Below are 27736 nucleotides of genomic sequence, written 5' to 3'. Positions count from 1 at the left end.
AATCAAAAAAATGAAAAAATAGAAGAAAATGTGAAATACCTCATTGGAAAGACAACTGATCTGGAAAACAGATCGAGGAGAGACAATTTGAGAATCATTGGACTGCCTGAAAGCCATGACCAGAAAAAGAATCTAGACACCATATTCCAGGAAATTATTAAGGAGAACTGCCCTGATATCATAGAATCAGAGGATAAAATCATCATTGAAAGAATCCACCGATCACCTCCTGAAAGAGACCCCAAAAGGAAAACTCCAAGGAATATTGTAGCCAAATTCCAGAATTATAAGGTGAAGGAGAAAATACTCCAAGCAGCCAGAAAGAAGCAATTTAAATATCATGGAGCCACAGTCAGGATTGCTCAGGACCTGGCAGCTTCAACATTAAAGGACCGCAAGGCTTGGAATATGATATTCCGGAAGGCAAAGGAGCTTGGATTGCAGCCGAGAATCTATTACCCAGCAAAAATGTGCATTTTCTTTCAGGGGAAAAGATGGACATTTAATGACACTGGGGACTTTCAATCTTTCCTGGTGAAAAGACCAGAACTGAATAGAAAACTTGATCTCAACATACAAGACTCAAGAGAAGTTTAAAAAGGTAAACAGAGGGAGAAAAAAAAAAGGTTACCCTATTAGGTTAAACTGTTTATATCCCTACACAGGAAAATAATACTCATAACTCTTAAGAACTGTAAATGTACTTGGGCAGAGAGAAGGACTTTACATAGAGGGTATAAATATAAATTGTCTTTGATGTGATGATACAAAAGAATTAAGGGGTTAAAAAGGGAGTCTATGGGGAGGTGAGGAAAGGGGAGGTGGAATGGGATGAATTATATCATATGAAGAGGTGGGAAAAAAATCTATTACAATAGAGGGAAAGAAAGGAGGGGGGAACATTGTTTCAACCCTATTCTCATTAGATTTGACTCAAAGAGGGAATAACATATACGTTCATTGGGATAAAGAAACTTAACTCATTCTTTAGGGAAACAAAAGGGGAAGGGAAAGGGGGGGACTGATAGAAGGGAGGACAAAAGCAAGGGAGAAAAGGGTAAAGAAAAGAGAGGGGGGTGATAAAAAGGGAGGGCAGATCGGGGGAGGCAGGGTTAAGAAGTAAAACGTCGGTGAGGAGGAATAGGGTGAAAGAAGGGGGGAAAAGTACAAAGGGGGTAAATAGAATGGAGGGGAATAGACAGTCAGTCATAATAACTGTGAATGTGAATGGGATGAACTCTGCTATAAAACGGAAGCGAATTGCAGAGTGGATTAAAAACCAGAATCCTACAATATGCTGTCTACAAGAAACACATCTGAAGCAGAGAGATACACACAGAGTAAAGGTAAAAGGCTGGAGCAGAATATATTATGCCTCAGCTAAAGTAAAAAAGGCAGGGGTAGCAATCCTTATCTCAGACAAAGTGCAGGCAAAAATAGATCTCATTAAAAGAGATTAGGAAGGAAATTACATCTTACTTAAAGGTACTATAGATAATGAAGTAATATCAATATTAAATATGTATGTGCCAAGTGGTATAGCATCCAAGTTCTTAGAGGAGAAGTTAAATGAGTTACAAGAGGAATTAGACAGTAATACTATACTAGTGGGGGATCTGAATCTCCCCCTCTCAGAATTAGATAAATCTAGCCAAAAAATAAATAAGAAAGAAGTGAAAGAGGTGAATAGATTACTAGAAAAGTTAGACATGATAGATGTCTGGAGAAAATTGAATGGGGATAGAAAGGAATATACCTTTTTCTCAGCAGTACATGGCACATTTTCAAAAATTGACCATGTATTAGGGCACAAAAACATCATAGTCAAATGGAGAAAGGCAGAAATAGTAAATGCATCCTTCTCAGATCATGATGCAATAAAAATTACATGTAAGAAAGAGCCAGGGAAAAGTAGAATGAAAATCAATTGGAAACTAAATAATTTCATCCTAAAGAATGAACAAGAAATCATAGAAACAATCAATAACTTTATCCAAGAGAATGACAATAATGAGACAACATACCAAAATCTATGGGATGCAGCCAAATCAGTGCTTAGGGGAAAATTTATAGCTCTAAATGCTTACATGAATAAAAAAGAGAAAGAGGAGATTAATGAATTGGGCATGCAACTTAAAAAGCTAGAAAAAGAACAACTTAGAAATGCCCAATTAGACACTAAATTAGAGATCCTGAAAATTAAAGGAGAAATTAATAAGATTGAAAGCAAAAAAACTATAGAATTAATCAATAAAACTAAGAGCTGGTTTTATGAAAAAACCAATAAAATAGATAAAATATTGGTTAATTTGATTAAAAAAAAAGAAGGAAGAAAACCAAATTACCAGTATCAAAAATGAAAAGGGTGATGTTACCACCAATGAAGTGGAAATTAAGTCAATAATTAGGATTTTGCCTAACTGTATGCCAATAAATTTGACAATCTAAATGAAATGGATGAATATTTACAAAAATACAAACTGCCCAGGTTAACTGAAGAAGAAATAAAATCCTTAAATAAACTCATATTAGAAAAAGAAATTGAACAAGCCATTAATGAACTCCCTAAGAAAAAATCCCCAGGGCCAGATGGGTTTATGGGTGAATTTTACCAAACATTTAAAGAACAATTAATTCCAATATTATACAAATTATTTGGAAAAATAGGTGAAGAAGGAGTTCTACCAAATTCGTTTTATGACACAAATATGGTGGTGATACCAAAACCAGGCAAAGCAAAAACAGAGAAAGAAAATTATAGACCAATTTCCCTAATGAATATTGATGCTAAAATCTTAAATAAGATATTAGCAAGGAGATTACAGCAAGTGATCACCAGGATAATACACTATGACCAGGTGGGATTTATACCAGGAATGCAGGGCTGATTCAACATTAGAAAAACTATTAACATAATCAACCACATCAATAAGAAAACCAACCAAAATCATATGATTATCTCAATAGATGCAGAGAAAGCTTTTGACAAAGTACAGTACCCATTCCTAATAAAAACACTAGAGAGTTTAGGAATAGGGGGAGCTTTCCTTAGAATAATAAACAGTATCTACCTAAAGCCATCAGCAAGTATTATATGCAATGGAGATAAATTAGAGGCCTTCCCAATAAGATCAGGGGTGAAACAGGGATGTCCATTATCACCCCTATTATTTAATATTGTCCTAGAAATGTTAGCTTTAGCAATCAGAGAAGAGAAAGGAATTAAAGGAATTAGAATAGGCAAGGAGGAAACAAAACTATCACTCTTTGCAGATGATATGATGGTATACTTGAAGAATCCTAGAGAATCAACTCAAAAATTACTTGAAACAATTAACAACTTTAGCAAAGTAGCAGGATATAAAATAAATCCACATAAATCATCAGCATTTCTATACATGACCAACAAAGTCCAGCAGCGAGAGATAGAAAGAGAAATTCCATTTAAAGTAACGGTAGATAATATAAAATACTTGGGAGTCTACTTGCCAAGACAAATCCATGAACTCTATGAACACAACTACCAAACACTCTTCACACAAATCAAATCAGATCTAAATAATTGGAAAGATATCAATTGCTCATGGAAAGGCAGAGCTAATATAGTAAAAATGACAATACTGCCTAAATTAATTTACTTATTCAGTGCCATACCAATCAGACTACCTAAAAATTATTTTATACAGCTAGAAAAAATAATAACAAAATTCATCTGGAAAAACAAAAAATCAAGAATATCCAGGGAAATAATGAAAAAAAATTCACAGGAAGGTGGGTTAGCGGTACCAAACCTAGAGCTTTACTATAAAGCAGCAGTCATCAAAACTATCTGCTACTGGCTAAAAAATAGAGTGGTAGATCAATGGAATAGGCTAGGCTCAGGAAATGCAGTAGTAAATGACACTAGTAATGTAGTGTTTGATAAACCCAAAGACTCCAGCTTCTGGGATAGGAACTCAGTATTTGACAAAAACTGCTGGGAAAACTGGAAGATAGTATGGCAGAAATTAGGCATAGACCAACATCTTATACCTTATACTAAAATAAGGTCAAAATGGATACATGATTTAGACATAAGAGGTGACACCATAGGTAAATTGGGAGAGAAAGGAATAGTGTACCCATCAGATCTTTGGAAAGGAAAACAGTTTTTGACCAAACAAGAGATAGAGTATATTATAAAATACAAAATAGATGATTTTGATTATATTAAATTTAAAAATTTTTGTACAAACAGAAGCAATGCATCCAAAATTGGAAGGGAGGCAGAAAGCTGGGAAACAATTTTCGAGGCCAGTGCTTCTGATAAAGGCCTCATCTCTAAAATATATAGGGAATTAAATCAAATTTATAAGAATCCAAGTCATTCCCCAATTGAGAAATGGTCAAAGGATATGAACAGGCAGTTTTCTGATGAAGAAAACAAAGCTATCTATTCCCATATGAAAAAATGCTCTAAATCTCTAATGATTAGAGAGATACAAATTAAAACAACTCTGAGGTACCACCTGACACCTATCAGATTGGCTAAAATGACAAAAAAGGAAGATAATAAATGTTGGAGAAGCTGTGGGAAAATTGGAACACTAATGCATTGTTGGTGGAGCTGTGAACTGATCCAACCATTCTGGAGAGCAATTTGGAATTATGCCCAAAGGGCGATAAAGCTGTGCATACCCTTTGACCCAGCAATTACACTTTTAGGTCTTTTTCCCAAAGAAATCATGGAAGGGGGAAAGGGACCCACATGTACAAAAATATTTATAGCTGCTCTTTACGTGGTAGCAAGGAATTGGAAGTTGAGGGGGTGCCCATCAATTGGGGAATGGCTGGACAAGTTGTGGTATATGAATACAATGGAATACTATTGTTCTGTAAGAAATGATGAGCTGGAGGAGTTCAGAGAAACCTGGAGGGTCTTACGTGAGCTGATGATGAGTGAGATGAGCAGAACCAGAAGAACATTGTACACAGTATCATCAACAATGAGTGTTGACCTACTGTGATGGACTATATTCTTCTCACCAATGCAATGGTACAGAAGAGTTCCAGGGAACTCATGATAGAAGAGGATCTCCAAATCCAAGAAAAAAAAAAAAGAACTGTGGAGTATAGATGCTGATTGAACCATATTATTTCTTTTGTTTTGGGTGCTGGTTTTTTTTTTTTCTATTTTGAGGTTTTGCATCACTGCTCTGATTTTTTCTCTTGTAACAGGATTAATGCAGAAATAGGATTAATGTTATTATGTGTGTGTGTATATATGTGTGTGTGTATGTGTGTGTGTGTGTGTATCTCTATATGTATATGTATATAGATATATAGATATAACCTATATCAGATTGCCTGCTGTCTAGGGGAGGGGGGAAGGAGGGGAGGGAGGGAGAAAAATCTGAAATTGTAAAGCTTGTATAAACAAAAGTTGAGAACTATCTTTACATGTAACAGAAAAAATAAAATACCTTATATGTAAAAAAAATAAAAATAAAAATTTTTAAAGTAAAAATAAAAAAAAACAAAAAAAAAAAACAAAAAAAATGTTAGGCAAGATTTTTCAGCTGAGAGAATGAGGGGAGGAGGAGCCATGGGAAATTTAAGGAGGGATGAAAAGGTTTGAAGAGCCACTGTGGAGAATAGGACAATAAGTTGATCAAGGAGGCATAGTAGGATTTCCCTAGCAGCAGTAAGGGACCAGTTGAGGTTGTGTTACATAAATTCATGGTGAATCCAAGTCATTGTGTGATTTTTGCCACCTTTGTTCAGAAGCACATATGTAGGCATGAAGGCGACAGATGGGGAGAATGACCCAAGGCTGAGGCTTGACTGGGCATACCTGGTGCTACGACAAGGGGACTAAGGATTCAAAAGAGAAGGACCTTGTAGAGTTACATGGTACATCAACAGGTCAGGATAGGGAATATAGGACAGAGAAAGGCTAGTGTAAGGAAGATGACCTAGGAGACAAACAAGGGGTCAGGAGATTAGAAGTCATGGTGCAGGTGATTAGTAGGATTTTGTAAGAAAAGGCAGAAGGAGAAGTGGAAAAAAAAAATGCCAATAGGTTATGGTCTTATAAGGAGATTTTAGAATTCTTGAAAATGGAGATGGTGCATAAGTTTATGGGTGACAGCAAGATCAAGACTATGACCATCTTTGTGTGTGGCTGAGGTGGGGTGCAAGAGTAGCTCATGGAAAGCGAGTATGGTGAAAAACTGAGTGGTTAAGGAATTTGAAGGAGAATCAATATGTATGCTAAGTCTCCTAATATGAGGACAAGAGTTGGGGAAGAAGAGAAAAGTTGTGAGCCAGATACAAAACTCAATGCGGAAGGAAAGCAACATCATGGGGTTGTAAACAACAGGTACCAGGATTTTGATGGGTCTGAAAACGTGAACAGCATGAACTTCAAAGGAAAAAGTGACTATTTAGTTTATCTAATCTCAACTGGGTCCTCATCACCACAAAGCAATCAGTTTACTCTTCTCTAATTGATTCTCTAACCTTCCTTTCAGAAAATGTTCCCAACCTTTTCTTTTCTCAATCCACCCACTCATCTGAGGACCTAACCTCTTACTTAACTGAAACAACTGAGACTACTGATTATGACATCCCTCACTCCCCCTCTCATCCCCAAACCCCATTTTCTCCTACTCTCCTTCAGTTCATGATAATATGGTGGCCCATCACCTTGTCAAAACCAATGCCTTTGACATCACTTTCTCCAGCAAAGAAAAACCCTATTCTCTCTAAATTTTCGATTTTTTCCTACCTACTGGTTCCTTCCAAAGTTCCATCTTCCATCTCCCCTCCCTTTTTCAGTCAAATTCCTCTACACTCATTGACTCCACTTCCACATCTCTGATCAAGCTTTTTGCAAACTGCCTTCAGACAACTCAACTGAAATTGCTCTCTCCAAAGTTACCAATGACCTCTTAGTTGCCCCATCAGATTGTCTCTTCTTTGTCTCTCTGCTACATTTGATGCAAACAAGATATTTTCTTCACTGAGTGTTTATAATACTACTCTCTTCCTACCTGTATGACTGCTCCTCACATATCCAATCAGATCCCAGATCTTGCCATTCATATGTTCAATTTTTCCCATTCAGTATCTTCTATTCATAAAACAACTCTCTTAGTTCAGACTATCACCTCTCACCCAGACTATTACCATGGCCTCCTAATTGGTCTCCTTGTCTCCAAGTTCTCTCCATTACAGTTCATCATGCACACACTCCTTCTAAAGTGATCTTCCTTAAACACAGATATAAGTATGTCACTCACCAATCAATAAACTGCAGTAGCTGCCTTCTACCTCTAGAAGCAAAAATAAACTCCTCTGTTTATCTTTTAAAGTAATTTGCAACTTAGCCCCAAATGATCTTTTATACTTCATTACACATTATTATTCTTATTGGTCCAGTCATTCAAGCAATAAGCATTTATTAAGGGTCTAATATGTGCCAGGCAGTGTGCTAAGAACTGGGAATACAGAAAAAAGCAAAACCATAACCTGCCCCCAAGGACTTCACATCCTAACAGGGAAGACAAGTAAATAAATATGTACAAACAAGCTATATGTATAGGATAGGAAATAATTAACAGAGAGAAGACACTTAAATTAAGAAGGATTGGCAAAGGCTTCCTATAGAAGATGGGATTTTAGCTGGGACCAGAAGGAAGCCAGGAGGTGGAGTATTCCAGGCATGGGAGACCACTCTTAGTAAACAAGACCCAAACACAGATTTTCTGACACCAAGTCCAGTATTTCCCATGAACTTTGCTGGCTCTCATGATGTTTTATCAATGTACAGATAAGTTTATCTACAATCATCAATCAGAACATATCTAACATAACTAAGAATCTATTATGTAGTTATTTTTTTAATTTTTAATTTTTTGCAGGGCAATGAGGGTTAAGTGACTTGACCAGAGTCACACAGCTAGTAAGCCGGATTTGAACTCAGGTACTCCTGAATCCAAGGCCAGTGTCTTATCCACTGCGCCAACTAGCTGCCCCTTATTATGTAGTTATAATAGCAGTACATTGTCTAGAGAACTCTCTGTACCTTCACTGAATAGATTCAGTCATCATTCTCTACTTTCTAGTTTGCTTTTAGATATCCATATAGCATTAAGGACTATGTTTCAAACGAGACTGCAATTTACTAAAGGAAACATTTATAAACAATTAAGGAGGAGAGTTACGGTGGGGAAAAGACAGGCCTAATGGAAAATTAACACTCAGTATTCTTTTCCCTATACTACACTACCTTTGTACTTCTAGAAAATGCTACATATGAAAATAGTGGTCTCAAGGATAGTGAGGGTAGTTAAACATAGCACATATATAGAATACAAGGGTAAGTTTCACAGTTGGACAGAAATACGAGTATAGCATTCTCAATGAATGCAGGGATATTCAGATGGTCATTTGTCACATTCTATGAAACACAAAGCAGCAGAATTTGTGGTTAAAATAAATTAAGAATTAAAACCAGGACTTAAAGGGAATTCTGTGAGGAAGAAAGCAAGAAATACTTAGCTTTATTAATAGAGGTAGCAAACCAAATTAGAAAAGCTATTTCATTCAATTATATATAAGGAATTAGCACAGTTGCATTGGGAACACTGATCATTTTATTTAGTGTGTGTGTGTGTGTGTGTGTGTGTGTGTGTGTGTGTGTGTGTGTGTGTAAAACATATTATATATATATATTTTATTCACACGCATACATATAAAGAAGATTTAGAATTGAAGATGATATAACAAAAGGTGCTCAAAAGATAAAATAATCTCAGTTTTCACAAGGAAAAAGAAAGTATCTAGTCAAGGGAAAGAGATGAGACACACGAGGTAACTTGGAAAAACTCTTCATTGCATGACTCTTTTTAAGTAAGACAATTTTCCCCATTCTTCCTGTCCCTTCCCCAATCTCACAAGGCATCCCTTTTTCTTTCCTCCATCCGTTTTTGAGACCATCCCAAACAAAAAGACTCACACCCATGCACTTTATGATTTCTCCCACGTTTACCTTTTTTTTTTTTTTTTTTGGTGAAGCAATTGGGGTTGTGACTTGCCCAGGGTCACAAAGCTAGTAAGTGCCAAGTGTCTGAGGTCATATTTGAACTCAGGTCCTCCTGAATCCAGGGCCAGTGCTCTAACCACTGTGCCACCTAGCTGCCCCATGTTTACAGTTTTATGCTTCTCTTCAGTCTTGTGTTTGAAAGTCAAATTTTCTATTTTACCTCTGGCCTTTTCATCAGGAATGCTTGAAAGTCATCTATTTCATTAAATATCCTTTTTTCTCCTGTAGGAATATATTCAGTTTTGCTGAAGTGATTATTCTTAGTTGTAATCCTAGCTCCTTTGCTTTCTAGAATATCATATTCTAAAAATCTTTCTTTAGCTCTTTTAGGAATTCTTGTTGGGTTTGTGTCCAATATGCATTTTTCTTTGAAGCTTTGCTTATAGATGTTTTCATTCCTTCATTTTATGTTTGAGTTGGGCTCTATTCACTTCTGGGATAGACAGTCAGCCTGATCTTCTTTTAGCTAGATCTGGGGGCCTATAGCTTTTTGGTGCTTCCAACATGGTATGAATCAAGGGAGAGCTCTAGTCAGTATCCTCCTGGTCTTTGCTCTGGTCCTTACCTAGGCAGGGCTTCTACTCCCTCACAACAGCAAATCTTTTGCTCTTCCCTACCCTAGAACTTTAACACGCAACTGGGTAACTGGCAAAGGAGCTGTCATATGATGCCCAGTCCTGCATCCAATGCTATTATTAGGGTCACCTGTAATAATATCCTTATCAGGCATTTAGTACTCTTATCATCCTAAGATGCCACGCACTCTCTGCCACCACTACTGCTACTGACACACCTTACTCCTGGTGAACTTCCATCCTAACATCGACAGACCTTTTTTTAGTTTGTCCTATGCTGTCCTGAGCTAGAAAAATGAGTGACTAACTTGGGGGTGGGTGTAGGGGCACAGTTATCCTGCTCAAAATTTGATTTGACTCATATTTAAAAGGTTGTGTAGATGATTATGTTTAAAAAACTCAGCAGAAATGCTCAATTCACTCTGCCATCTTGGCCCGGCCCACACAAAGTTAACTTGGAAGACAGAGTATCTAAAACCCCCCAAAAAAGCATCTGCATTTGGAATCTTAATATATTGGAAGAAATTATATAAATGCCTGAAAAAAAGAGTTCAAATGCTAAAAGGCAATTGAACTTAGAAAAATTACAATATAACTTTGGTGATATGATTGTAAACAGGTGGCTGATTCAGAAATAACTCATAAATCAAAAATGACATACATAATATGGGATTTTCCTATGAAGATGGCAGTATGAAAGACTGCACAGGAATCAAGCAAAAATTCCAACAAAAATATCAAAAGGGACTGCTCAAATAATGATCCAAAATACAAACGGAAAAAAATAGGAAGTTCTTTTATACAACACTGGATATAGGAAGCTCTCTCATACAATCCTGGGTAACAGAAAAAATCATGTAGGAGCCAAAGGAAGCCCATGTGAGCACAGATAAATAAAAAGAAATTCAACAACCATAAATCAATTCTTAAAGAATAAAATCTTAGGATGAGATGATTTCACTAGTGAATTATACCCAATGTTCAACAAACAATTAATTCTAATGTAACATGAATTGTTCACAAAAAAGGGATGAATTCTACCAAATTCCTGCTATGATACAAACATGGTCTTGAAACCTAAACCAGGAAGAGAAAAAGAATGAAGAAAAAACTATAGACAAACAACACTAATGAAAAGCAACACAAACATTTAATAAAATATTGATACAGCAAACATACTAAACATTGGCAATAAAGCAAAATATTTTTTAAAATCATACATTATGAGCAGGTTGCATTTATACTAGGAAAGCAGAGTTGAATCAATATTAGGAAAAGAAAAACAACCATATGATTATATTAATAAATGCAGAAAAAGCTACTGAAAAAATAAAATACCTTCTAGTATTAAAAATATTGAAAAGTGGGGTAGCTAGGTGGCACAGTGGATAAAGCATTGGCCTTGGATTCAGAAAGACCTGAGTTCAAATCCAGCCTCAGACACTTGACACTAGCTGTGTGACCCTGGGAAAGTCACTTAACCTTCATTGCCCCACCCCACCCCCAAGATTAAAAAGCATAGGGGTGGGGGGCAGCTAGATGGCGCAGTGGTTAAAGCGCTGGCCCTGGAGTCAGGAGTACCTGAGTTCAAATCCAGCCTCAGACACTTAACACTTACTAGCTGTGTGACCCTGGGCAAGTCACTTAACCCCCATTGCCCGCAAAAAAAAAAAAAAAAAAAGCATAGGGGTAAATGGGCCTTTCTATAAAAAGGTAAATCGCACCTACCTAAAACAATGTATCAGCATTATTTCCAGTGAAAAAGACTAAAGGCATTTCCAAAAAGATCAGAGTTAAAGCAATGATGCCCATTATTACCGTTATTATTTGATATAGTTCTAGAAATGTTTGATATAGCAATAAAACAAGAAAAAGAAATAAATGGAATAAGCACAAAGCAAAATTATGACTTTTATAGATATTATGAAAATAGAGAATCTTAGAAGAGTTGAATTTTAAAAATGATTTGAAACAATGTTAGCAAATTTGCAGAATATAAAATTAATCTACATCTACCATCAGCTTTTCTTTATAGCCACCAACATATAGCAAGATGAGATAGGAGAATTACATTCAAAATAACTACAGATAATACAAACTATTTGAAAGTCTACCTACAAAGACATACACAAGAATTACATGGCTACAATTATGAAACACTTTAGAGAAACAGACAAAGAATTGGAAATGAATTAACTTTCGCATGATTGGGCTATAACAATCTAATTTAAATGGCAATATTATTTAAACCATTTTACTATTTCAATTCCATACAAATCAAACTAGAAAAAATAATAAAATTCATCTGGGAATACAAAAGGTCAAGAATTTTAAGGAAAATATTTTTTAAAAGTTGGACAGAGGGGACAGCTAGGTGGTGCAGTGGATAGAGCACTGGTCCTGGAGTCAGGAGTACCTGAGTTCAAATCCGGCCTCAGACACTTAACATTTACTAGCTGTGTGACCCTGGGCAAGTCACTTAACCCCAACTGCCTCACTTAAAAAAAAAAAAATTGGACAGAAGGAGGCCTAACAGTTCCAATTCTCAAAATATACTACAAAGGAGTAATCATCAAAACTATTTGGGACTAGTTAAAAAACAGACAAGTTGATCACTGGGAATATATTAGGTATACAAGATCCAGAAGCAAATAGACATAGTAGTATAGTGTTGGTAAGGCCAGAAACCCCAACTACTAGGGTAAGCACTTACTATTAAAAAAACAACAAACTTCTATGAAAACAGGCCATTAGATTGGCATAAATTACATCTAGACCAACCTCTCATATCATACACTATAATAAACTCAAAATGGATAGATTATCAAGATATAAAAGGTGACATAAACAAATAAGAGGATCTGTGAAAGAACTTTTAACAACTACTGACAGAGGTAAAGATCTTGATCAAGATGAGTAATTTTGATTACATGGAATTAAAAAGGTTTGAATATATTAAATCAATGGACTTAAGATTAAGAGAGAACAGTTAACTATGAAAAAAAATTTACATAAAGTTTCTATTAAGGGTCTGATGTCCAAGATATATATCCACAATACATTAGGGGGTGACAAAACTACATATAAAAAGAGCCATTCCCCAATAGATATGTGGTCAAAAGACATTAACAGATAGTTCTCAAAAAAGGAAGAGCAAGTAATAATATATATATAGATGTAGATATAGGTATGTATACATATACATATGCATACATACACATGTGTGAACATACACATAAATATGAAATGATCCAAATTGGTAAATGATAAGAGAAATGCACATTAAAACAACCCTGAAGTTCTACCTTACATTCATCAGATTGGCAAAGAAGGGGGGCAGCTAGATAGCACAGTGGTAAAGCACCGGCCCTGGATTCAGGAGTACCTGAGTTCAAATCCGGCCTCAGACACTTGACACTTACTAGCTGTGTGACCCTGGGCAAGTCACTTAACCCTCATTGCCCTGCAAAAAAAAAAAAAAAAAAAGCAAAGAAGACAAAAAAGAAAAATGACAATGGAGGACATCTGGGAGGCCAAAAACATTAATGAATTATTTGTAGAGCTGCGCAGTGATTTGAAAATCCTGGTATATAATTTGGAAATCTACACAGGCGTTAAATTGTGCATATCCTTCAACCTAGCATTACCACTACGAGGCACATATCTTAAAGAAATAAAAGAAAGAGGGAAGGACACACCAGGACAAAAAATTTAAGAGCAGGACTTTTTGTGGCAGAAAAAAAACAAAAACAAAAAAAGCAAACTGAGGGGGTGTACCTATCAATTAAGGAATGATTGAGCAAATCATGGTATATGAACGGAGTGAAGTGGAATATGACTGAGCCCTTTGAAATGATGAAAGTAACAGGTTTAGAGAAACCTGGGAAGATCTGTATGTATCAAGGCAGAGTGAAGTAAACAGAAACAGAAAGACAAATTTTTAAATGATTATACCATATTAAGGAAAAGTTGCCTTGAACGACTTGAAAATTCTGACAATGTAGTGACAAATCCAGAGTGCTGCTGCTAAAGCATGTTTGCAAGGAGGTAACAGACAAAAGGTGCAGAATGAGACACTAGTTTTAAGAGGGAAGAGGGAAGAAGGATTGTATGGGACAGAGGAGGTTGATGATAGAAATGTCTCCCCCACCCCATCCCCCAAAAAGGAAAACAAATGAAAGAGTATCAGTGAAGCATTTTTTAAAATATATAAAAGAGAACAAAAGGAAGGTTCAGAGGGAAATGGATGAGCAGCACAGCTTTGAAATTAACAAATTAAATATTTTTTTAAAAGAAAACAAACTGGACAGTTGAAATTTGCAGTCTTGCATGTCATTTTTCTGTTCTTGTTTGCATATGAAAAATGCATGACTTAGTATTTATCAAGTCAGAATAACAAAAAAAATTTTGTTTAAAATATAGGAACCTGAAATAGTTCTATATTCCTAGGCAGTAAGAATATTCACAAGGACCCTCATTAAGATATAGAAATATTCTTAAATATACAACCTAAATAAGACAAAGCTTTCTAAATAAATATCAAATACTCATAAGACCCTTAGCAGGAAGCAAGACCAAAGAGGACTAGTATTCAACGATTTTACAATACTTTATTTCTTGTAGAGTTTTTTAAAGTTTCTATAACAAAGAAAGAGCCATTTTGACTAGAAGTGAAATACTATAATGGGATAAAGAACAAATGGGATTTTTTACTTAACAGCATCTTCAAATATAACTCACTGAGAATGACTTCTTCACCATTAACTAAGTTTCAAAATTTAGCTAGTTGAACAACTATAAACTGTCAATACCGGGGTAGAATTTGGAGTCAAGAAAGCTGTGCTCTGGTCTCAGCTTTGTCATGAAACTATGTAATGCTGAGAAACTGACATTACTTCTTTATGCCTCAGTTTCTCTCATAAAATTGAAAGGATGGGACCAGAGAAGGCCTATGGTCCCTTTTAGTTCCAAAATTCTATATGGTTTTAACATTTGATTTCTTTCCAGTTCTAGCAATCTATGGCCTATGTTCTAACATGTTCTTAACCTGCAAATCTCCATATCTCAGTTTCTTCAATTGTAAAATGAAGATAATAATACTTGGGTTTTTTTGTGTTTGGTGGGGTTTTTTTTTTTGGGGGGGGGGCTATTTTTGCAGGGCAATGAGGGTTAAGTGATTTGCCCAGGGTCACACAGCTAGTTAAGTGTCAAGTGTCTGAGGCTGGATTTGAACTCAGACCCTCCTGAATCCAAGGCCAGTGCTTTATCCACTGTGCCACCTAGCTTCCCACGATAATAATATTTGTATCACCTGCATCACAGATAAGGAAAACTATTTATAAACCTGAAAGCACTCTAAAATGTGGTCATTATGGTACTTCCTTCCAGCATTGACTTTCTAAGTTCTTACATTATATAGTGTAATGTTCTTCTAGAGGTAAAAGGCTATAATCCAAATACTGGCAAGTTAAACATTTTTTTAATTTAAAAAATATACATATTTTTAAATGTGATAATTTGACTGAATTTCTTGTATTTATTAATCTCCCCTTCTTGCTAAATGATATGACTACCTGAAACAAATTTTGAATACACACTAGCAGTTTTATATATCCATGAATATATACACACAATATGAAAAGACAATATGTCTGATGAGATGTTCAGACAAAGATGATCACTGATTAGTGCAAGAAAATAACAAGGGACTGAAACAAATATTGAAAAGAAACATTCAGAAAAGATCATACTAAGCAGAGTATTTCTTGAATATAGGAAACTAAGAAACCCAATACAACAAAGAACAATGCAACCAAAGACAATCATAGAATTACCTAATGTAAATGTATGACGGACCTAAGAACAAAGAAAGCTGGAACTATAAGCACCTTTTGAAGAGAATCAAATACATAGTGTTAGATAGAACTGGAAGAGGCCTAATCTATTTCAAGGATTCTTAATTTGGGGATCGATGAACTTGTTTTTAAAAAATATTTTGATACCTATAATCAATATCATTTATTTCCTTTGTAAGCCTATATAATTATTTTATGGATTTAAAATATTAATCTGAAAAGTCTTTAGGCTTCATTAAACTGCCAAAGGGATTCATGACACAAGAAAAATCCTAAAGATCCAGTTGAACCCCTGCCTGAAGCATAAAAACCACTCTAGAATATCCCTAACTAGTGATCATCACAAGCAGTAAGTCACCACAAAATAAAAATATGGTGTTAGGGAACAAAGAAGCAAGAAAGGCCCAGATCCACTGACATGACATTCTACTGATGAAGTGTGAAAACAATTTACTCAGCTTTATTTATCACAATCCTATAGAAGAAATGTGCTATAAGTAAGAGCAACAAAAATAGGAAATGAACATTCTGCTTTTACCTGAATGAGAAGCATTTCTTTCTTTCCATGGAACATTCTTGCATTTTATCTGGTTTTGTCTCTCTTTTCGAAGTCGCTCTAATCTTTGAGCTTGAAGAGAAATATTATAACTATAAGTTTGTCATGGAAAGTTTACTATAAACAAAGACATAATTAACTACCTTTATATGAATAAAGATGTTTTATACTGCATATGTAGGAAAAAAAAGTCATAAAATTTTAAAGGTGGTACCCCTGAAAGGCAAATACCAACAAAAACATGAAAATGTTCTTGATTTATAATTGAAATTAGAGGATATAAAACATTAATAGAGATCATAAAGATAGTATTAACATGGAAGAGAATAATAAAATGTGAAAACTTCTGTGATTAATATGACATTTCATTATATAAATCATTAATAACGGTCTTAAAGGAATTTTAATGCACAAATGAACTGAAGTGAATATTACATTACAGAATAAAATTACTGTTATGAATTACTCTACCCGTTTCAAAAATTAAAGATAAATGAACTCAGACTAGACTATTAAAGTTTTAAATATAAAATCCTTTATCTAAAAATCATGAAAATTATAAAATGTCAAAGCTATATAAATTAGCATAGCTTTTCTTCAGTGGGCTGAAACAGTTTATAGGTAGTAAAATAAATGATTTGTATCTTTGTAACATTAGTCAAATCTTAAAAAGAACAATTTCTCTTTACCATATTTTGACTCAATGTCCAAAATACTAAGACACTTCCACATTTAAAAAGCAAACCCTTAATAACATTAAGGTAACAAACAGCTTCCATTTACTAACATTTTAGATTTCCAGGGGGGGAAGCATCTAAAATTCCCAAAAGAAAACATTGAAAATAATAGTGCAACCAACCAACAAGTCTTCAAAATGCAGGTAGCTGTTATTCACAAAAACACCATTGACAACACAATTGCTATTTTCTAACTGCACATTTTATTAACTCCTACTGCCTCTGTACGGACCAAGAAAAAAAGCACTGACCAATATCATCACTTTTTAAATGCTTCTCTGTTAATAGTATATGTGACTACAAAGTTCTGGAGTACTTCAAATCAAAAAGCAAATCTTTTCTTCAACTACTTCTAGACTTAGAAAAAATAATCCTATTTTTTAGGAGGGTAAGGGGAAATGGCAAAACCATTTTTACTAGTCTAAACTATCATGGCAAAAACATTTTGATGATGTCAATGTAGCCAGCCAAACAAATTTTATTAAAGAAAAATATATTCAGTTGAAATCAATAATAAATGTAAAGTGCACAGACAAGGAAATAAAACTGCAAAGCTCTTAACTATATTTTGTTGTTGTTCAATTGTTTCTATCATGTCCAACTCTTCATGACCCCGTTGGGGGTTTTATTGGAAAAGATACCGGAGTGGTTTGCCATTTCCTTCTCCAGCTCATGTACAGATAAGGAAACTGAGGCAAACAGGGTTAACCGACTTGTCCAAGATAACATAGCTAGGAAGTGTCTGAGGTCAGATTTGATCACAGGTCTTCCCTGCCTCCAGGCCTGGCACTCTATCTACTGTGCCAACTAGCTGCCCTTCTTAATGGTATCCTCTCACATAAACCTATGCCATCTTATCAGACAATAGGACTCCACTGACTTGCATGGAAGTCAATTTAAACTGAAGAACTTCAAATCAATGGTTCTCAATTATAGTTAAAGCTTGATACAACTTAATTTCAGTAAAAATTTCTTTCAATACTGGTAAACGTCATTAATTTTTTCCATAGTGATAGCAAAATCTCCTTAGCAGATTTCATAGGATGTTCGTTTGTTTATGTGATATAGGATCACAGGATTTGGAGATGGAAAGGACCTTACAGATCATCTAGTCAAGTCCACTCATTTTATACGTGAGGAAATTGAGGGAAGTTAATTGAGGTTCCCATATTTGGGAGGGGTAAAACAGAACTTGGACATGAAGCCAGGCCTTGAAGTTCTAAACTATTAGAGAACACTATCTATTACCATAGATTAAAAATAGTGCCATAAACTGGAGTTGCAATGCCCTATCCATATTATCTCTCTACTAGAACCAATGCTCCATCAGTGCTCCTCCACTAAAGGCTTCTTCCATTAATTCACAGTGACATAAGACAGTCACCCTGGTTTCTCAAAGGTTAAGCAAGAGGAGCCCAAGCCCTGGCAGGTCCTACCAACAAAAATGTATAAGAAACAAGTCCACTGTACATGGTATCAGCAATATAGTAACGAGGATTAACTGTGAAAGACTTAGCTCCTCTATTGAGACAATTCCAAAAAAAAACAGGATGAAAAATACTATCCACTTCCAGAGAGAGAGGACTGATAAAACTGAGGACAGATTGAGGTATACTTTTTGTTTTCTGGAGTTTTTTTGTGTTTTCTGCTGCAACAAGGCTAATATGAAAATTATGTTTTTGCATGACTTCATACATGTAACTGATATATTGTTTACCTTCTCAAGGGGTGGGGAAAGTGCAGAAGGGAAGAAGAGAATTTGGAACTCAACATTTTAAACATTTTAAAAAATGAATGTTTAAAAAAACACTGTGCATATAATTGGGAAATATTTAATGAAAATTTTAAAAAATTTAACTTAAAAAAAAAAACGGGCAGCTAGGTGGCACAGTGGATAAGGCACCGGCCCTGGATTCAGGAGGACCTGAGTTCAAATCCGGCCTCAGACCCTTGACACTTACTAGCTGTGTGACCCTGGGCAAGTCACTTAACCCCAATTGCCTCACCAAAAAAACCCCACCAAATCCAGTTGTAAATAATCTTTGTCATCTGGGAACTAGCCATGCCTAAGTATAAAGAAGAACATCAGTGTAATAAAATGGTTTCCCTTATAAACATTAGTGTGAACTAATAATGAGCATTAATGGGGATAACCTACATAGTGGGGACACATTTTTTTTGATGGGGGAGAAGAAATGACTATCTTAAAACCAACTGAACTCAGATAAATGTGTTCTCTCCTGAAAGGCTTAGCGAAGGGCTTAGAGAAGGAGCGGAGGAATAGAGAATGTGTTATAGGAACACATCAAAGAAGCTGGATATGTTGTTTAGAATAATCCTATTAAAGAGTTAAGACCAGCATCACAGAGCCTACTGTTCTGGAGGAATGCATAGTCTTTTTTAGGTAATTTGGGGGGGTAGGGGGGCGGGGGCGGGCAACTGGGGTTAAGTGACTTGCTCAGGGTCACACAGCTAGTAAGTGCTAAGTGTCAGAGGCCAGATTTGAACTCAGGTCCTCCTGAATCCAGGGCTAGTGCTTTATCCACTGCACCACTGGCCCCCTGCACAGTCTTTTAATAAGCTAGGAAAGCAAGTTACGGGTAGCAAAACATCGCGGGGGGGGGGGGGGGAAGGGGGCAGAGAAGTACAGAGCAACCCGTTTGGGGGGGGGGGGTGCACAGAGCAATGGGGGTTAAGTGACTTGCCCACAGTCACACAGGTAGTAAGTGTCAATTGTCTGAGGCTGAATTTGAATTCAGGTACTCCTGAATCCTGGGCCAGTGCTTTATCCACTGCACCACCTAGCTGCCCCATACAGAACAACTCTTAACCAGCTCAGACTAATAAACTCCATTCTCATCAGTAAAAATGGCATGTTAACTGATTCGCCGATTGTCTGTATGATTAGTATGTCTGTGATTATTACTTGTTTTTTTTGTAAATTTTAGATAATTGCTAACTTAATGGCTTGAGTTTCAGGAGGCCAATGTCTTATAAAAGACATTCAGAGTGGTGATTGTTCCCTTTAAGATGTTGAAGGGGAAGAGGTGGAAAGACAGTGAGCAAGAAACTTTGACGACTACTAGAGAGAAATTATGGAATGGGAAAAAATCACTGCAATTAGAGTTAGCCATGCTGCCTACATTCTAGTTTCCTTATCTAAATGAAACTACTGGCACTACCTTTCTCTTATTTTTGATGGAGGGAATGCACTTTGTAAGCCTGAAAACACTATAGAAATATAGCTTACTTTATTCTTTTACAGTGTTGCAAGAGTATCAAAAAACAGATTCTACTACACTGCACAAATAATACATTTTACCTTCATCAATTAACACAGGGCCTAGAACCTAGTAAGCACTTAATAAAAGCTTGCTGACAAAATGACTAACTCTATGAACCTCTGTTTTCCCATTTGAAAATGGAAATAGACATTTGTACTACCTCTCACAAGGTATTAGGAGGAAAACACTCTGTACTATATAAATGTGAGCTGCCATCATTGCTATCGTCATCATCATTATACTCAGCTGGGTTAGGTCAGAACAATTAAATAAGGATTCAGGATTATGTCCTTTAAACAGTCGGGAAATAGTAAAGTCAGCCCTAAACCAGAATACCTAGTCACTATATGTGAAAAGGAAGTCATGCTTTCTAACTCTTTAAAAAGCTAGTGGATCAAAAGCTCTTTGTGAGCAGTGACTGTTTAATTTTACATCTTTGCTGCTGAGTGAGATGAGCAGGACCAGGAAAACATCATACACAGTATCAACAACATTTTGTGTTGATCAATTGTAATAGACTTGACTCTTTTTAGCAGTACAATAGTCAAAGATAGTTCCAAAGGACTCATGATGGAAAATGCTCTCCAAATCCAGAAAAAAAAATGAACTATAGAATCTAGATGCAAATTGAACCATATTTCTAATTTTTTTTTGTTGTTTTTCTTTTTTGAGGTTTTTCCTTTTGCTCTGATTCTTCTCGCACAGCATGACTAATAAAGAAATATGTTTAATGTGATTGTACATATATAACCTATATCAGATTGCTTGCTGTCTTAGGGAGGGGGAAGAAGGGGAGGGAGGGAGAAAAAAATTGAAACTAGACATCTTATAAAAACAAATGTAGGGGCAGCTAGGTGGCACAGTGGATGGAGCACCGGCCTTGGAGTCAGGAGTACCTGAGTTCAAATCCAGCCTCAGACACTTAACACTTACTAGCTGTGTGACCCTGGGCAAGTCACTTAACCCCAATTGCCTCACTTAAAAAAAAAATGTAAAAACTATCTCTACATGTAACTGGAAAATAATAAAATACTTTTATGGAACAAAAATTTACATCTGTGCATCCTCATCAACAAGCATAGTGCCTAGCCAAGAGTAGGTGTTTAATAAACACTTGTCAACCCAGAGCAAAGGGCTATCTTTAGGCACACTGTACTACAAGAACACATAAAACAAATATCCTGAAATGTATCTTTCTAAAATACTCACTATATCTCTTCAGGCTTTTTTCTTCCCTCCCCATTCCATTCCAAAGTACTGCACACTGCAAATGTTATTCATTCTTTCATTTAACATTCGTTATTTATTAATCACATACACTGTACTAGGTACCACAACTTTTTCTTTTTCAAAGAATTTTAGAGAAAAATGTAGAATATAAGAAGTAGAAGGGTCCTTAGAGATCAGCTAATCCAAAATCTTCCTTTTACTGATAAATGAACTGACGACCAGAAAGAATGATTTGCCTAAGGTCCAAATGGCTAGTATGGTTACAGAACCAGGATTCAAATGAAGGAATTCTGGCTCTAAGCCCAATATTCTATCAACCAAACTAAACTGTCTCCTAACAACTTTTAGAAAAGCTTACTAAAAATAACTGCAAAGGTAATCAATTGATGGTAATCATTCAAAACAAAGATATATATTTCCACATATGGCATTACTAGAGAAAAACAAACTGCAATCCTTTATACTAAACTTCTCTGTGAAGCAAAAAGGGGTTGTAAAAGAGATGTATGTCTGGAGTTCAAAGGCCAGGGAGCCAGACTCCCAGCACTGCTTTCTTCCTACGTGACCTCAGACAAAGTCACTCAATCTCTATGGGCATTGCTCACTCACATGTAAAATGAGGGGTTAGACTACAATATCTCTGAGGATCCTTCCAGGTCTGAGCCTATGAAAGCTCAGGGAAGCAGGGCTGTATCCCACACTTACCTGTGTTTGAGCGCCTTCTGATACCAAAATCCCAACTTGAGGTAATGTCAACAGATTGGGCATAGACATAGCCCTGAGTTTCCACACTGCTTCCGGGCATTTCTGAACCATTGTCTCCAGGCACCAAAGGTGGATGAAACTTTTCCAGATCTACGTCATGATCAATCAGGACCATCTCACACATCCCTGTGTCATCACTGGTCACATGGGATTGCCGGATATGAGCCAAGATGATCGTTGGGTTATCCAAGAAGGCCATTCTTTATGGAGGCCAATTTCTTTAAAAGTCTACTTTCTCCTCTTCATATTGTTTAAAGGGATTACCTGCCAAAATTTAAAAGGAAAAAAAAAAAGGAACATCTACATGAGCTTTAGAAAGAATATAGAGAATAACACATTTAGAAACGCAAAGTAATTTGTAAACATAAGGTTTAAAAGTGACAAACATCTCATTATATTATTATGCCTCAATCATAAAACACATTTCTGTAGTGCCACTGGTTTTATGAAACACTTTCTCACAGCAATCCTAGAAAGGTTAAGGCCAAATTTTTGTTTTTTCACAGATGAAACTAAGAGGACCTTTTTTTCTTTTTTTAAAACCATACCACACTATTTCTCCATGTGTTTGAGATGTAAAAGGATCTTATAATCAGAAACTGGAAAGAACCTTAAAGGTCCAAACTTCTCATTTTACAAAAGAGGAAAGAGAAACCCAGAGAGGGTAAATCACTTGCCTGAGGTCACAAAGAACAGTGATACCAAGACCCCACATTTCTACAGTTACTTTAAGGTTTAAAAAGTGCTCTCCTACTAAAAATATCTGAAGTATACTAGTGAAAGAATTATTAAACCCATTTTATAGTTAATAAAACTGATATTCACTGAGAGAAAGTGAACTACTCAGAATTAAATTACTGTCAGTAATGGAGAAAGGATTCATAAGATGGTAGATATGAAGCTGGAAGAGCCTTTCTGTTATTATTGTTCAGTCATTTTTTAGTTATATCTGATTCTTTGTGACCTCATTTGGAATTGTCTAGGCAAAGATGCTGGAGTGGTTTGCCATTTCCTTCTCCAGCTCATTCTACAGAGGAGGAAAACAAGACAAATAGGGTTAAGTGACTTGTCTAGGATCATACAACTAGTATGAGTCTAAAACCTGTTTTGAAGTCAGAAAAGATGAATCCCCCTGAATCTAGCCCCAGTACTTTATCCACTACACCAACTAGCTGCCTGGAAAAGACTTTAGAGGTCCATCTAATCCAAAACCCTCTTTCGACAGCTAAAAGAAACTGGGGCCCAGAGAGGTCAAGTGACATACCTTGCCCAAGGTGACACATAGACCAATTATTAAAGCCAAGATTCAAAAAACAGGTCTTCTGATTTCAAGTCCATTGCTTTTTCCCAATACAATTCATTGACCCCTTAAGAATCCAGGTAAGCAAAATGGAAATCCTTTATAATTAAAGGTTCTATATCCCAGAGTAATGAGAATCAGGACCTAGGTTGAAATTCCAGTTTTGCTATTTACTACTTTCTTATCACTTCTATTCTCTGGACTTAAGGGTTGGTGTTTTGATTTTTTTTCCCTCTCTATAAAATGAAGATTTTGGTCTAAATAATTCTGATGTAACTTTCAGTTCTATATCTTAGAAAATAAACATGGTACCGGAGAGAAAGACTGACTTTTCTGCAATTATTACATTATAGCTAAAGAGAAAATAGCTCCTCTCTTCAGAAATTCATAGCCTATCACAGAAATCTATTAGGCTCTTACTTAGTTTTTCTCTTCACTCCCAAATTCTCCATCTATGAAGAAGTCGGAGTCATTTTCTCAAACAAAGTGATTTCTAGTCACCTTTTCAACTCAAATATTATCTCCTAAAAGATATCTTTGGTAATTCTCTCACTCCATATTAGTGGCCCTGATCCCCTGACACCTATGTTTTATAGTCCTTTAAGTACTTATACATCACTGTGCATTATTAGTTCCATGTCTAATTCCCCTACTAGACTATAAGTAACATGAGAATGAGAGCATATATTATTGCATAGGTTCAAGTCTAACAATACAGATGACTCCCAAATCTATACATCCAGCCCTAATACTTCTCAAGTTTCAGGCTTGAATCCCTAATCTGTTAAATACCTCCAACTGCATAACCTATAGACATTTCAGGATCAACATGTGCAAAAAGAACTCACCTTTTCCTCTAAACCTAGCCCTCTCTTCCCAATTTTGGTATTTCTACCAAGATCCTTCCAACCCCCTCAGATTCCTAGCCTCAAACTCTTCATCAACTCTTTACTCTCCCTTATCCCTCACATCAAATCAACTGCCAAGTCTGGTCAAATAGAGTTCTACATCTCTCATACCCTTCCCTCCATTCACAAGGCTACCACAAGCTGTCATCACCTCTTTTTTTACCCCCGTTTTTGGTTTTTTGCAGGGCAGTGGAAGTTAAGTGACTTGCCCAGGGTCACACAGCTAGTAAGTGTCAAGTGTCTGAGGCCAGATTTGAACTCAGGTTCTTCTGAATCCAGGTCCGGTGCTCTAGCCACTGTGCCACCTAGCTGCCCCATCACCACCTCTTGTCCAAACCTATTTCTAGTCTCCCCTCTCCAATCACAGTTGCCAAAATAGTTTCCCTTTAGTACAGGTTTACCATATATCACCTTCTAGCTCAAGGAGCTTATAAGTAGGTCCCTATCACCTCTAAGCTAAAGACAGCAGAGTACAGGCTGGGACCCAGCTGAATTCTCCCAATATTCCCTTCCAAAGAACTTTAAAATAACACCTCAAATCAAATTTTGAAGAAGCAGAAAGAACAAAAAGTCAGAAGGAGATATTTTTCGTGCCTAAGACAACTTAGGTGGTTGATAGGAAAGATCTGTAACACCAGGATGGGCACAGAACTGGAGTACAGCAGAAACACCAACAGAAGGCATTAAAAGCAGCCACAATACCAGCAGCAGCTTTGGAAGGTCTTAGCACAGAGATGTAAGAGGGGCAGACAACTGGTTAGAAAGAGATTACAAGGAACCATTTCGCTGCCACTGAGTGCAGCTGGTACTGATTGGCAACTCTGTTGCCCATAAACAGTTCTGGTCACAGTTCCAGGATGGAGAGGTGTACTTGTGATCAGTCACAAGGAAGTAGGGGACTTGCTGACAGTTCCAGGGCCAAGAGGAGTACCAGTACTTGTGGCTACTGGGGAGCAGGGGCCCTTCCTAAGTAAAGACTAAAGAGAAGATCAGAAGAGCGGTGACACCACTCTTACTCTCAGAGTAACACCACCTTAGAAACACCAAAACTTAGACCCCTCTAGAACTAGGTCTGAAAACAGGAGCACAAAAAAGCCAGGTGACCAGAGCTCAACTTTAACATAAAATTTGAAGTCAAGAAATAGGCTGGAAAAATGACCAAACAACAAAAGAACCTGACCATAAAAAGTTACTACAGGGGCAGGAAAGACCAAGAAATAAACTTAGAAGACAACAATGAGAAAACACCTACAAGCAAAGTCTCAAAAAAAAATGCTAATTAAACCGAAGGCCAGCAAGAAATCCTGAAAGTTATAGAAAGACATAAGAGTTGTAGAGGAAAAAATGGGGAAAGAAATGAGAGTAACACAAGAAAATTATGAAAAGAGAATAAACAGCTTGGTTTAAAAAAAAAAGAAAAAAATACTGAAGAAAATAACACCTTAAAAAACAGAACTGGCCAAATGTTTAAAAAAAAAAGCACAAAAATTCATTGAAGAAAAAAACTGCTTTAAAAGCAGAATAGGGGGCAGCTAGGTGGCGCAGTGGATAGAGTACCGGCCCTGGAGTCAGGAGTACCTGAGTTCAAATCCGGCCTTAGACACTTAACACTTACTAGCTGTGTGACCCTGGGCAAGTCACTTAACCCCAATTGCCTCACTAAAAAAAAAGAAAGAAAGAAAAGAAAAAGCAGAATAGGTTAAATGGAAAAGGAAGTACAAAAAAGTCACTGAATAGAAGAGCTCCTTAAAAAGAACTGGTCATGTGGGGGAAAAAAGGGTAGCTATAAAACTGTGCATACCCTTTGAAAACTGTGCATACGCTTTGATCCAGTAAAACCACTACCAGGTCTGTACCCCAAAGAGTCTGAAGAAAAAGGGAAAGAACCTATATGTACAAAATTATAACGACTCTTTTTGTGGTGGCAAAGAATTGGAAATCATGGGGATGCTCATTAATTAGGGAATGGCTAAACAAGCTGTAGCATACGATTATGAGTATTACATGGCTTACATGGAAATGTTTTGCATGATTTCACATGTATAATTGATATCACTGCTTGCCTTCTCAGTAGCTGGGGGAGAACTGAGAGGGAGGGAAAGAATCTAGAACTCAAAGTTTTACAAGCATGCTATAAATAAATAAATAAACAAACAAACAAACAAATAAATAAATAAAGATTAGGGTTTTTAAAAACTCTAATTTTTTCCCCCAGTGTATTTTTCAGAGCCTTTCAATGTCTGCTTCTAGTCAGTCTTTACAGACTTCTATCAAACTATTCCTCTTTAGACACACTAGATTCCAGGTCAAGTGACCTACTAGCTACCTGCTCTCAGCATTCAATCCCTGGGCTCCATATCATTACACAGGCTGTCCTGTATACCTAAAATGTGCTCCTATTCCTATCTTGTAGAAACACTAGAATCCTTTAAGGTTCAACTCAGGCACCACCATCTAGAAGAAGCCTTTTCTGACTTACTTCAATATCAGTGGGCCTCTCTGTACTCAAATTACATTGTTTTCACTTATATGTAGAAATGCTATGATTCCCGCCCCCCCAATTTAATTGCTTCAGGGGAGGGACTGGTTTTATTTCTGTCTTTGTATTGCCAATATCACTAGCACAATACACTGAACAAAGTAGGCACCTAATAAATGCTGGCTAATCTGAAAAAAATCTAAATCCTATATTTTTCCCAGTACAGAGTATAATCTGGTTGGCAGGAAAACGGTTTATAAACCTAAAAACAGAATAGAAATATAAGGGGTTATTATTATTACTACTAAATGTTGCTAATACTACAATATAATAAACACAACAATGGACCTCTGAGGATTGAGGACCTTACAGTATTTCTCTCTCATAATACTGTTCATCAAAGATTACTGTGAGATACCGGAGATGCAAAATAAACTTAACTATAGCCACCAGAATATGTCCTGAAAATTTGGTGGTTTAATTTAATATTTAAAGACTAAAAATTTATATATGCAAATTATATTAAAATAATGAATGTTAGAATATAGAACACAGTGGGGTTTTTTGTTTTGTTTTTGTTTTTTTGAGATGAGGTTTCACTTTATTGGTACATTAGTCTCACAGACAATCCAGACACACTCAGAAACAGTGCAAGAAGAAAGTGCCAAAGAGGGGCCCAAAGGTGGAGGCAGGGATGGACATCATCCCGCCCCTCAGCACTCTGAGCCTAGAAAGCTATTTCACCTACAGGAAGAAAGGCTGTTGCCAAGTGATCCATACTGAGGAGACTGGGAGCTAAGAGACCAGAAATGTCTACGGGAAGTACTAGTTAAAGGCAGAGAAATAGAAAACATCAGAAAATACCCATTCCTCAAATGCATTAGGCATAGAAATACTAAATAGAACACAATGTTAAAAGCTAGAAGGGAACCCAGAATTTTGAACCCAGTTCTATACCA

At 36.3% G+C, this 27736-nt stretch overlaps 1 protein-coding gene across 7 annotated transcripts in view; it reads right to left on the bottom strand.

The window, feature by feature from the left end:
* MAPKAP1 (MAPK associated protein 1) overlaps positions 1–27736 on the bottom strand; it is a 327671-nt gene that overhangs the window by 260575 nt on the left and 39360 nt on the right. For 6 of the 7 annotated variants that reach the window (XM_043986958.1, XM_043986955.1, XM_043986957.1 and 3 more), the window contains 2 exons: positions 22031–22354; positions 16057–16146 (listed from right to left, as the gene is read on the bottom strand). In XM_043986958.1, coding sequence (XP_043842893.1) covers positions 16057–16146; positions 22031–22289 — 349 coding nt within the window. In that variant the 5' untranslated portion in view covers positions 22290–22354. Of the gene's footprint in view, positions 1–16056; positions 16147–22030; positions 22355–27736 lie in introns of those variants that run through there. The other variant, XM_043986960.1, reaches the window with a different exon arrangement.

Source organism: Dromiciops gliroides, chromosome 2 (genome assembly GCF_019393635.1).
Source record: "Dromiciops gliroides isolate mDroGli1 chromosome 2, mDroGli1.pri, whole genome shotgun sequence".
Classification (NCBI taxonomy): domain Eukaryota; kingdom Metazoa; phylum Chordata; class Mammalia; order Microbiotheria; family Microbiotheriidae; genus Dromiciops; species Dromiciops gliroides.
The sequence above is the reverse complement of the archived record's forward strand: the minus strand, read 5'-3'. Positions and strand labels throughout refer to the sequence as shown.